This window comes from Phyllopteryx taeniolatus, chromosome 15 (assembly GCF_024500385.1).
Source record: "Phyllopteryx taeniolatus isolate TA_2022b chromosome 15, UOR_Ptae_1.2, whole genome shotgun sequence".
Lineage (NCBI taxonomy): Eukaryota > Metazoa > Chordata > Actinopteri > Syngnathiformes > Syngnathidae > Phyllopteryx > Phyllopteryx taeniolatus.
Window position 1 is genome coordinate 9730018 of NC_084516.1, and position 12951 is coordinate 9742968.

General features: G+C 38.5%; 1 protein-coding gene across 4 annotated transcripts in view; it reads left to right on the forward strand.

The window, feature by feature from the left end:
• Positions 1 to 12580, forward strand: part of LOC133490151 (ephrin type-A receptor 5) — a 142001-nt gene extending 129421 nt beyond the window's left edge. For 3 of the 4 annotated variants that reach the window (XM_061799828.1, XM_061799830.1, XM_061799829.1), the window contains 3 exons: positions 1514 to 1707; positions 5955 to 6119; positions 6657 to 12580. In XM_061799828.1, coding sequence (XP_061655812.1) covers positions 1514 to 1707; positions 5955 to 6119; positions 6657 to 6768 — 471 coding nt within the window. In that variant the 3' untranslated portion in view covers positions 6769 to 12580. The remainder of the gene's footprint in view (positions 1 to 1513; positions 1708 to 5954; positions 6120 to 6656) is intronic. The other variant, XM_061799831.1, reaches the window with a different exon arrangement.
• The last annotated feature ends 371 nt before the right edge of the window (positions 12581 to 12951 follow it).

Genomic DNA, 12951 nt, shown 5'->3' on the forward strand with positions numbered 1-12951 from the left:
CTAAGCAGAACCTCGTGCGAGGGAATATCACACTTTTTACCCTTACTTGCTCCGTGGAGCATCTATTTTATTTTAGCCGTGAACACCATGTAGGAGCAAATGACATGACATTTTTAAGTGGCTGTGGAGCGGTAGGGAACTAAATCACTTGTGAGTGAGGAGAGGAGCTAAAGCATGTCAGAGGAGCCGGATCTTAAAAGTATTGTACGACCCAGAAGTCACCCTAATGGGAAAAACTTCAATGGCGCGGCGTGGTGATGAGTTAGTGCGAAGCAGAGACCCTACACGTGCACTCCACTACACACAGGCACATGCACACGTGCACACGCAGCCCTGCTGTGACCTCCTCATCTCCCTGCTTCAGGCCCCTCCCACCTCTTTTTGCTTATGAGGCTGTCTGTCTCCGAGAAGTGGAGAGAGGGGGACTAAGGGAGGATGAGAGGAGTGAAGTAGAGGAGAAGACGTTTGATGTTTAATTGAAAGCGTTATGCTGGATTTTCTCAGATCTGCACAAGAAATTGCAGCTTCTTCCACCCTCTTTCTGTAAACCCTCTCCTTCTGTTTCCTATTTCTCACCCTGCATCTCTCTCTCTCTCTCTCTCTTTCTCTCTCTCGCTCGCTCTCTCCCTCTCTCAATCACTTTTCCTCTCATCCTGTCTTTTGTCTCTCAAAACCACCATGTCCGTCTGCATCCTTACACGCTTCCCTATTGCTTTTTTTCTTTTTTCTTTTTTGTCTTTCTTTCTTTCTTCCTCTGCCTCTCTGATCTCTCACTGCCTGCCAGTCAGCTTTGTGTAGTTCTTCTGCCTCTTGGCATGCTGGCCTTCTCTCTGCACACTCCCACGCATGTGTGTTTGAGTGCAATCTTTTTTTTTTTTTTTTTTTTTTGGGAGGTGGCAGGTTGGGAGGGAATTTGACACAAAGTAGGAGCTGTCATGAACTCAACAGCCCAATTTCCTCCAGTGTCTGCGCACAAGCAGAAGTAGGCTGAGACCTCCTGCCTGCCTACGTTCCACTGCAGAGTCAAACTTGGCGAGCCAAGATTTATTCCTTTGATTAACTGCTACATCTTGCACAAATAATTAACTGGGCTTTGTAGTGTAGCCAATCTGATGATGATGCGTTTATGAGGTGTTACTCTGTTGAACACTTAGTTTTGTTATTATTTTAGGAGTCTGTATTTAGTTGTATTTTATACAGACTGGATTGTGATGATTGGTCGAAAACTGATATCTTTTCCTTTTCACTTCATTGTGTCAGACAGGTTCTATTTCAATGATTTCTTGAATGAACAGATCTGGAGCTGATCGAGCTTAGGTGTAGTCAGTGAAAATGAACTCAGCTTTCCCAAAAATGTGATTAGTTTGATGATCTCAAATTTACTATGAAAAAAAGTAATTTGAGATGAGGTCAAATACCTTTTCATGGCACTGTATATGGAATTGTCCTCAGGTGTTGGTCATCCTATATTTCTGAACAGCTAACATCCCCCATCTCAATTGCCGTTCTACAGGTCATAAAGGCAGTAGAAGAGAGCTATAGGTTACCAGGTCCGATGGATTGCCCCGAGGCTCTGTACCACCTCATGATGGACTGCTGGCAGCGAGAACGCAGCAACCGACCCAAGTTTGATGAGATCGTATGTCTACTAGACAAACTCATTCGCAACCCCTGCTCACTGAAAAATCTGGTCAACTCCTCACACAGGTAAGAACTCCCCATGTAACATACATACATACATGCATACAAGTGCTGCTTAATAGAATCTAGCACTTTTATGACACTCAACGTACAACCCCAATTCCAATGAAGTTGGGACGTTGTGTTAATCATAAATAAAAACAGAATACAATGATTTGCAAATCATGTTCAACCTATATTTAATTGAATACACTACAAAGACAAGATATTTAATGTTCAAACTGATAAACTTGATTGTTTTTAGCAAATAATCATTAACGTAGAATTAGATTGCTGCAACATGTTCCAGAAAAGCTGGGACAGGTGGCAAAAAAGACTGAGAAAGTTGAGGAATGCTCATCAAACACCTGTTTGGAACATCCCACAGGTGAACAGGCTAATTGGGAATAGGTGGGTGCCATGATTGGGTATAAAAGGAGCTTCCCTAAATTCCTGTCATTCACAAGCAAAGATGGGGCGAGGTTCACCTCTTTGTGAACAAGTGCGTGAGAAAATAGTCGAACAGTTTAAGGACAATGCTCCTCAACATACAATTGCAAGGAATTTAGGGATTTCATCATCTATGGTCCATAATATCAACAAAAGGTTCAGAGAATCTGGAAAAAATCACTGCATGTAAGCGGCAAGGCCGAAAACCAACATTGAATGCCTGTGACCTTCGATCCCTCAGGCGGCACTGCATCAAAAACCGACATCAATGTGGAAAGGATATCACCACATGGGCTTAGGAACACTTCATAAAACTATATCAGTAAATACAGTTTGGCGCTACATCCGTAAGTGTGACTTAAAACTCTACTATGCAGAGCAAAAGCCATTTATCAACAACACCCAGAAACGCCCGAGCTCATCTCAGATGGACTGATGCAAAGTGGAAAAGTGTTCTGTGGTCCGACGAGTCCACATTTCAAATTGTTTTTGGAAATTGGGGACGTCGTGTCCTCCAGCCAAAGAGGAAAAGAATCATCCGAACTGTTATGGACGCAAAGTTCAAAAGCCAGCATCTTTGATGGTATAGGGCTGTGTTAGTGCCAATGGCATGGGTAACTTACACATCTGGGAAGGCACCATTAATGCTGAAAGGTACATAGAGGTTTTGGAGAAACATATGCTGCCATCCAAGCAACGTCTTTTTCATGGACGCCCCTGCTTATTTCAGCAAGACAATGCCAAACCACATTCTGCACGTGTTACAACAGCGTGGCTTTGTAGTAAAAGAGTGCGGGTACTAGACTGGCCGGCCTGAAGTCCAGACCTGTCTCCCATTGAAAATGTGTGGCACATTATGAAGCATAAAATACGACAACGGAGACCCCGGACTGTTGAACAGTTGAAGCTGTACATCAAGCCAGAATGGGAAAGAATTCTACCTACAAAGCTTCAACAATTAGTGTCCTCAGTTCCCAAACGTTTTTTGATTGTTGTTAAAAGAAAAGGTGATGGAACACAGTGGTAAACATGACCCTGTCCCATCTTTTTTGGAAAATGTTGCAGCCATAAAATTCTAAGTTAATGATTATTTGCTAAAAACAATCAAGTTTATCAGTTTGAACATTAAATATCTTGTCTTAGTAGTGTATTCAATTAAATGTCAGTTGAACATGATTTGCAAATCATTGTATTCTGTTTTAATTTAACACAAAGTCCAAACTTCATTGGAATTGGGGTTGTAGTTCTCCCCACCTTGCACGAAGACACCACTAGCTAATTTAACCTTATTCCCCCCTCTCCCCCCCAACACACACACACACTTAAAATGAATGCCCATCGAGACCCAATTGTATTGTCATGAAAGAAGCAGCATTTCATCATTAAGTCACCGAAATACACTCTGCAATTAATGTAGTGACACATGATATCACCAAACACAAATACCCCTCACGCCCACATCGACAACTTAGCCGAACATGATTACAGTATATGGATTTCATTATGAACAGAAGCTCATGCTGGTAACACTGTTAGTTAACACCGCAGCTCTGCTTACCAGCCTTCAAGTAGTGCTTGTAGGAGTAGTAGAAACCACTTCAAAGTTTGTTTGTTTGTTCTTTTTTTCCCGCTATGCAACATTGGTCAGCCTCGTTACCAAGTGATTGGGGGTGAAACGTGATTTGGGTGTGGTTATGTTATTTTTCCCCACTGGTTTGTAACAGTATGGCAGAAAAGCAGAATGGTTCAGTCACAGAGATATTTTCAGAAATAGGCTGATAATTTAATTTCACTTGATGGGTTTGCAGGCACTCCTGACACACAACTATTTGTATACCAACTATTAAAAAAATTAATTGTCCATAATATGTTCCCTTTAAATCTGATAATGGGTATTCAAATACATTTTTCTGATCAAGAAAGTAATCATCACATCCAGTGAGAATGACACATTTAAAACATTTAAACATGCCGATGACCATTTGACACATTTTTTTTTTTTTAAATATTGGCTTCCCACTTTCTTCGGCTTCAAGAAAAGGGATGTGAAGTGAAACACTGCTAAATTGCACTTTCTTCACCTTCCTCCGATTGCTTTACATATTCCTTCTCTAGTGAATTAAACTCTGAGCTAAACTCATCATCATTCAGATTAAATGTAAATAGTCTCTTGAATTCTTGTGTGGCTGCATAATTAAATGACTTTGGACAAAGACCGCAATATAGCTGCATGCTGGTGGAAAAAAAAAAAAGCAAAGGCATCAATGAAATTGATTATCTTAAGAATAAGCAATAGTTTAAATTGTTTTCTGTGGGGTGTCTTGGTTTTCAAAGCATTCTAACATCCAATTAGTTAGTTTTACATTAGTGTGTAATGACATTAAAGTGTTGTAATGAAGATATTTAGTCCTCATTTTCTTTGTAGAGGCAATGAAATAATGGCTGATCATCGGCCCTTTCTACAAAGAGAAACACTGATAATAAGTAAATTACCAATGTAAGAACCAATGCAATAGTGGTTGACAGTTCAAAGGAGCTCAAGCAAGGCCAGACTTTCTGCATAATGATGCTCCTATTAGGTAGCTGCAGCGTGCAAAATGCTGTTTGCAAGCTTTAACGTTTGTATTTCAAAGCTTGGCGCCCAGTCTTTGTCGACATGAATAATGTAATGTATTCTTTGCAATGAGTAGAGACAATTTTCAGCTTTGCATCACAGTAGATGGTTGAAGGCTATATTATGTGTGCTTACTTTTATGTTTCTATAATGGTTAATACACCGGTTTGTTGAATTAATTCACCAAAACTACATATTCCATTCTAAAATATAATAAGGTTGTTATACACTATATGATCCTATATACAGTTGGAAAAAAGAGAACAACAGGCTCCTGATCAAAAACAATAGTTCTATTGGTTCAAAAGCCCAGTTAATAATATTATAAACATGTTTTTTTATATTATAAAATCTCATTTTTAACATTCATGGGCAAAACTTTAACAATAGCGTTACTAAATAGAAATTTTGGGTGAAGGGCTAGGGACCCACTTTCATCTGGATCTTATTTTATTTTTCAATTTAACGTTAAAATGGAAATCCCATTTAAAACTCTTGTCTAATCAGAAATGTTTGCAAAGCTATTTGTGCTTTTGTAAGATCTTAGTGCCTGATTTACTTCACGTTTGCGTGTGTAAAAACTGGAATAGATGAATTTGTCACGCCCAGTATAATTTATCAAGCTGAGACCAATTGCAATAGCTGATTTTCTGGTGCTGGCCTTTCATGAATTCAAACTTCATTCTGTGATTGCGGTGCGCTCCCAAATGTGTCATGGTAAACATCATCAGCAGTACCAAAAGCGCAAAACCCTCTTTTAAATGTGGTGTTCTCCATGGCTTTTACACCAGTTGTCAGCAGCACATGCAATCTGTTAGAGTGCATGAACACACACAGCATTCCATGGTCCCGCCTCCTCAACACATACAGTACACAATGAATGGGAAAGTCAACGGTGCGCTGTAAGTGCGGTGTAAAAAGGTCTTTAAGTGCATAGGCAATTTAGCACCCGCTATTTGTGATTTTACTAAATCAGGCACTTAATGTCTATGAGGTGGATAAGTTTCATCTAGATCCAGAATTCCTTCTAGATCCAAGAAAGGAAACTGTCAATACTATTACCTCACAGACTCCAAATTTGTAATCCTTGACAAGGGTTTGTATTTCCTGAGTGCACTTTTGATAACGTAAATGGGACTGGTGTCTGAATCTTTGAATGCATCAGTGCAACTCAATTAATTACTGCCTTTGTTGTGATTGACGTCATCAGGGTGTCCAACCTGTTAGTGGAACATACCAGTGTAGACGGGGACTGCAACATCTGGAGTAGAACAGTCAGCGAGTGGCTGGATTCTATCAAAATGGGCCGGTATACGGAACTCTTCATGGAAGGAGGATACGCGTCACTGGACACCATCGCCCTGATGACGTCAGAGTAAGGCGACTTGTAACAGTATCATTTGGGTTTTATGATACCCTTAGGTTATGTTTTCAGGAAACCCTACCTGGCAGATTGTGAAAAACAAAACACCCCTATCACAGGAAAAATGTCAACCCTTAATAGACAAGCAACGAGACAGGCACTTTGAGAGAAATGAGAGATACAGTTTAATAAAAACTTGCATGCAAGGAGACAGTTTGACTGCAATTAGGATGACGGCAGCTAAGAAGTGACTGGATCTGTGCATGTTCCGGCTGGCATTATGGCTGAGTGTGCTGCGGCCAGCTGCAGAGCTCAAAGTGTGGGAATAAAAAGGAAGTGCTCGTAAAGGCAATAAACACATTTTAACTCATGGAGGCAGCAGTACATAAACTATAATGTGTGTATGAGGCACATGGACACATTGCCGAAGAGGAACACTTTAAAACACTACCTTTGTCTTTCTTGTCATTTCTACAAATATTTGACTTTACATGGTAAACTAAGGTGCACTGATGCATAACAATCTTCTTATTTCTGTGCTCTTTTTAGGGACTTACGGAGAGTTGGGGTGAACCTTGCTGGACATCAGAAGAAAATCATCACTAGCATTCAGGAGATGAGAGTCCTTATGAACAACTCCACTACCAGTGTCAACATCTGATGCATACTGTATGTGCAGGCGCGCAGACACACGCACAATATATGTGGACCTAGTATGGTGAAGACTGCAGTTGGACCTAGAGCGGCTTAGCACTTTCTAATGACAAGGAACACACTTTTTATGGATCAGTGAGTGGATTTATTGTGGTGTTACAGACCAAGCTGAAGAGAATTGAGTAGTTTTATAACAAAGGGAACACGGTGGGCCTGCCAACATTCAAGTGAAGACTTTCCGTCTCGATCCATTTCAGTGAATCTTGGGGATTCCTAACATCCCATCATTGCTTGGACTCTCGCAGTCAAACATGAACATGGACTTCGAGAGCAACCAGCACTTTTCAGCTATATCACAAATATGTCTGTTTCCACTTTCAGCCTGTCTCAGGTTATCTGAGTCCAGCGGATCTGTATACTTTGCTTATTGTCTTCTGGAAACTCTCTGCATTGCGCACCGTTCTCCGGTGGGGTATTAGTGCACCAACAGTTGCACAACATGTGTATGTGCTCCTGTTTTTGTTTGGCGGTCATAATCGGGCTGTCAAACTCATTTGAGATCCTCAGTCATGTTCAACCACATTTCCATCATTATCCAAAAATGAACAGCAAGCATGTAAAATGACTGAATCCTGAAATTTTATGACCCCACCTTTCTGGGTGTTTCTATTGTAGAATGAATGTAAAGTTCTTCAGATGCACAACTGAATGACTGCATCATGTTCTGATAAGTAAATGGAGATTTAACATGGGGAAAACCACTCCTACACTCTTCTAAAGTTTGCTCGCAGATTGCATGAAAAGACCTGCTCGCTTTATGTTGTCTTTTCTCTGAGAAAAAAAAATGGAACCTGATCAACTGATGTACCATGTTGCAAAGAAAACAGTCAACACTCCCACAACCACACACGGTTCCAAATGTTGGAGTCTTCACAAGGACTATGACGATTCTTCAAGTTCATCTAATCGGTTCAGTGGATCTTCAAATTGAAGGAATACGTTGGTGAAAGTGGAAATGTCACAAAATCCCCCAAGATTATTGCAGATGGACACATGTCAAGACCTCAGAAGCGTGATCATGCTTGATTAAACAGTTGTTCATGCATTACTACAACTCCAATGAAGATGCTAGAGGAAGTGGTTGCCCAGATTTGAGGGAAATGTTTGACCTTCTAATGGATCCTTCTCTCAAATTCAAATGGTATCAACCAAGATTCCAATGGAGCCTTCACATCCACTTTCAGGTACTGCAGAAAACTCTCAGCAATCTCTTCTGCGGCAGAATCTTTCTCCACTCCATGTCTGCCACACCACAGTGCACCTCATTCAAACTGAACCACTGGTATAGAGAGGCAATATTGAATAAATCGATAATCACTTATTTATTATTTCTTCGTATTTATAGAAAATGCAAAAAAAAATGTTAGTGTTTGTGTTTCATCTGTGAAGCTCTGCCTACATGTATTTCTTGTATATAATGTATTATATATATTTTAAAGCAGGAAGCATTGTTCTTCTGTCTACCGTCATGTGGACAAGTTCGAGCATCTCAGAGTAGAATATAGTACTTAATAAAGGCAACATTTCTAAATCAGCATTCTTAAAAGTTAGACCTAGAGAACTGCAAATTAGGGACAGCTAGCACACCTGATCTTATCGCAAGGTTATTTGCTCACCAATTCTATTTCATATTTTGCAGGTTGGATGTCATTTCACATTTTTGATTCAAAATCTAGTAACATTTCCAGCACCCTATATACAGAAGTAGTAAATGTTTTTACTACAATATTTAATATCTACATGTTAAAAAGAAATGTGCACATAACTTGCCATATGAACCTCTTTTGTACGCTAAGTTGATGATGATGTCAATGCTCATGCAATCATCTTTACTGATGACCTTTTTTTTTCTTGCTTATTATGAAGGAATATTAGGGCAACACTGATAAAAATGTAAAAGTCCTGTATTTTTAGAAGAAAATGAATGTAATAACAAATTAATTTCTGAATTCCTACACAAACATCAAAGGTCTGAGACAACAGTACTAGTATATTTATGCTCATAATATCAGAACTTCATTCTCGTAAAATGACTTTTTATGTTTAATATTAGAACTTTAAGTCTTAAAAAATAATAATAATAAATGTTAAAAAATCAATATTTTGGAAAATATTACCAACTTACTATGATGAAATTACATTACTCTTCTCATTAACTTACAACTTTATTGTCAAAATTACATTCCTTTCTTTGTATTTTTTTTCTCTCTCTTTCTCTTCGCAGTGGCCCTAACACTCCTTCATAGCTTGTGCCATCGTGTACAGGAGGTGGAATTGAAATGAGATTGTGAAAGTAGTTTTGTAGGAGATGGTTTAGAGGGCACACTCAATGGACTGTCTGAAAAGCACACAAGAAGAATGTAAGATTTCAAAAGGCTGTTTCACTTTTTTAAAGAACATTTTTGGGACTTTTAAACAAGAATCAGATCAAAGGCCTCTTTGGTGGTTGGAAGCAGATATGGTATTAAAGCTCATCTAACATTTTTAACATTACCAATGTGACAAGGGAATGAGCCTACTTTACACCCTTGTATTATATAGTTAAAATGAAAGGGGGAGGGGGTGATGTGAAGAGAGGAAAACAAATGTCACATCAGTCTACATTTACATTTTTAAATTTAATAATATTCTATGTTGACATATCTGCTAACATAGTAGTAAAGTCATAATTACAATAAATATTTGTATGACAAAACTTCTAGGCCATAAATATAAAACAATCAAATGAAAAACAATAGATAGAGCAGTGAATGAGCGTGCCTTCTTGTGCCATAGTTTGTAAGCGCAAAACCCTGTATGTCAGGACCCACATAAACCGAGGACCCCTGGTATCTACAAGAAAATGATTTTTCTCCATTTGATGTTTTGGATGATAGGGGGGAAAGAGACATGCTTCATGAAGAACAGAAACTCACTCTCTTTGCCTCATGAAGTAGAACTTTTGTTCATGAACGACTGTGTTCATGGAGAAATGGCTTTACGGACAAACGGTGCCAGCATATACACGGAACACACAGTTGAGCTTTCTTTCATACAGTGTGAACTTGCGTCATATGTATATCTTGTGTCACGGACCCCGCCAAAAATTTCAGTGTGCAAACAGAGACTCCGATTAAGTTAAGTTCGTAAACGGAGGTTCCATTGTATTTGTAAATGAAAGTATAAATGTAGACTATTGTGACTATTTCAAGGGATGAGCCCGTTATGGGGCAAATTACCAATTGATTGACAAATTGTTATTAAAATGTTATTTTTAATGAGATAGGAGACTCTGGCAAGAGTTATATTAATCAGAATAATGCTTCCCAGAGGAGTTGCTCGGGCGTGCAGTAGCTCAGCTTCCCGCACCTGGCTGTTGCCATTTTGCACCCCTGCAGGATGCGGCCAAAACAGTGAACTCAATTAGGCCTCACTTGCTTTAAAACACAATTAATCAATAATCAACTCCATACAACTGACCGAATCATTAACATAATTTATGGTTGACAATATATAGCGGCAGTGAAAGTAATTACGCTGGACGCATCTGATTTACTGCCTACAAAGTCTTAAATTAGTTTCATTATTCACACCATAATTTCTAAATAATGTGTCAGAATTTTTGGATTATGCACAAATGTAATGTTATTGACTTTTGCAACCACCAACCTAATATAAACTAAAAACCTATGCCTGGGGCATGAATAGTTGGAAAATTGTACACCCTTCTAAGTGCCTCGTATCTTTTTAGCACCGTCATTTCCTCCCCTGCCAAAATGCTTCGCCCCAATTGTGCCCCATGTTTTACAGGATTTACCTTTGCCACTGTTGAATGTCAGACAATGTGTATGTTGGAACTAATTTAATTTGCACTTTATGATGAATCTGTTGCCCTTCTTTTTAATTACCAACTGGAAAGTTATTTTGAGTATCTGGTTCCCTGGCTTTTATTACGCTAGTTTATATTCTCCTTCCCATTGTGTAAATCATTACACTTGAGCACAAAGATTTGATTGGAAACAGACCCAATGATGTAGAGCACCATTTTCTTGTGTTTGGCACAATTGTCTAATTTTTAAGTGTGATCATGGCTTAAAGAAATGTATGACGGTGACTTGATGTTAGCCCAATGATATGTTGTTAATAGTGTCAACAAAGTGAAGATAGACATTATCATAACTGGGTTTTTTTCCACTTCAATTCCACTTTTAAGTGGACTTGTGTTGACAGCGATTTGCTTTGCTTTTAAAATTGGTAGTTGTCGCATAAAATATAATATCGAGAGTTATGTAATGGGTACCCATGTTGGCGTTTCTAAATCAATTGCAATGTAATCTTGAAGGTCACACTCAATCAATTACAATTGTTCACATTTTGAAACCATTTTTAAATAGGAACTTATAGGAATTAAAATATTCCATTCTTTCCAAACCTTTATTAACTGTCCATGTTTCAAGAAGTAGTCAACAATATTAACTGCCATACACATGTAAAAATAAGTTTATAATAACAGTATATAAAACTAGATAACAATAAAGCTATTAATTAAATTTAACTGCACAATTAATAAAAATGTGCATAGGGAGATTACTAGATGTACCTGGGAGGTCTCTTCACAATACTAAAACACAGTTACCTTTGTGTTATATATTGCGTTCTTCAATTATTATTGACGTTGACTTATTGACGCTGTAGCCATATTGTTCTGAGCATGTAGGACCGTGATGTGTATATCGCAATAAGTTCCATTGTTACGGTCATCATCATCATTTCTCCTCTATCTACCACCGATGCACCTTTTGTGGTGTCTTGAAAAAAAACACTAAAACGACAGAAGAAAAAGCTAAACATGCTAATGGAGTCTTTCTTTTAAATGCTCACTGAGCTGAAGTCTTAAGAGATTGACACCTGATGGTTCGACCTCCACATTTTTGTCTGACGTTTGCGGCATACTCTGATTCCAAATCACGACTTTTCCACTGTGTCCGTATTGAGATTAGTTAGATTTGGCTACATAGCATATTTATTGATGAAAAGGGGTTTTGATTGATCTTTACAAAATATGCAAAGGCAATACTTGATACGAATGGCAAAAATAAAAAATGACAACAATAAAAGGTTCCATTTTTACATAAAAGGAACAGTATTCCTTGGCAGGCAATGTTTGTAGATTTTTTTTAATAGTTGAATGAGTTTTTCAGTTGAATCTATAACTCATAATGTAAGCAATGTGCTGTTAAACATTTTGAAAAATTGTCCAGCTTTGTCCAGAGTATGTTGCTTGGGACTGAGGTAGATACATGTAGCGATGACACTACTTGTCTTCAAACCTTAAAATCCATATACCCATCCTGAGGCTCACCCGCACAATTGGTGGTGCTTCCCTAAAAACTCAATTCAATTGTCTTGATTGTTGGCACCATTTTTCATACAGAGGCAATGAATCCAAAGTTGTACCATCTATTTTGTGTTTTTTCCTACTTGCAAAGATGGAGCGTTAGTGTGGGACCTGGCTTATGGGTCTATCTGAATTCTTTTTGATGATGAAATGTGTCCAACTATTTACACACATGGCGATCAGGTTTTTCCCATACTGAAAACAATAATTGTATTGGTAATGCGCACACATGACAGTTTTGGATTCATTGAAAGCACAGTGAAACATACTTAGTAACTGTTGTGCTCTTAGTTTGTCTTTGGGACTGTCATGTATTATGTGTTGCTGTTTTTGTAGTGTGTTCTCAAATTCTCTATTTTTTCAATAAAACTGTACAAAAGTACGTGTTTGTGTGGGTTTTCTCCGGTTACTCTGACTTCCTCCCAGATTCCAAAACATATTAGGTTCTTTGACGAGTCTTAATTGTCCATAGATGTGAACATGAGTGTGAATAGTTGTCAATATGTGTCTTGTGATTGGCTGGTGGCCAGTCCAAATACTTTTCTTCCAAAGTCAGAGCCACACAAAGAGCCCAATTGTCCCTTTTGCTTTTAAGTCATTTTTTTAAGTGCCAGAACTTAAACGCTCTTCATTTAGATGGCTTTTAATACATCCGCCGGTGAAAATGAAAACAGCCTTACCAAATAAGGCTTGATGGAAACAGACTTTGCCATGATCTCATTTAGTTCGACTGTCTGGAAACTGTGGAACATG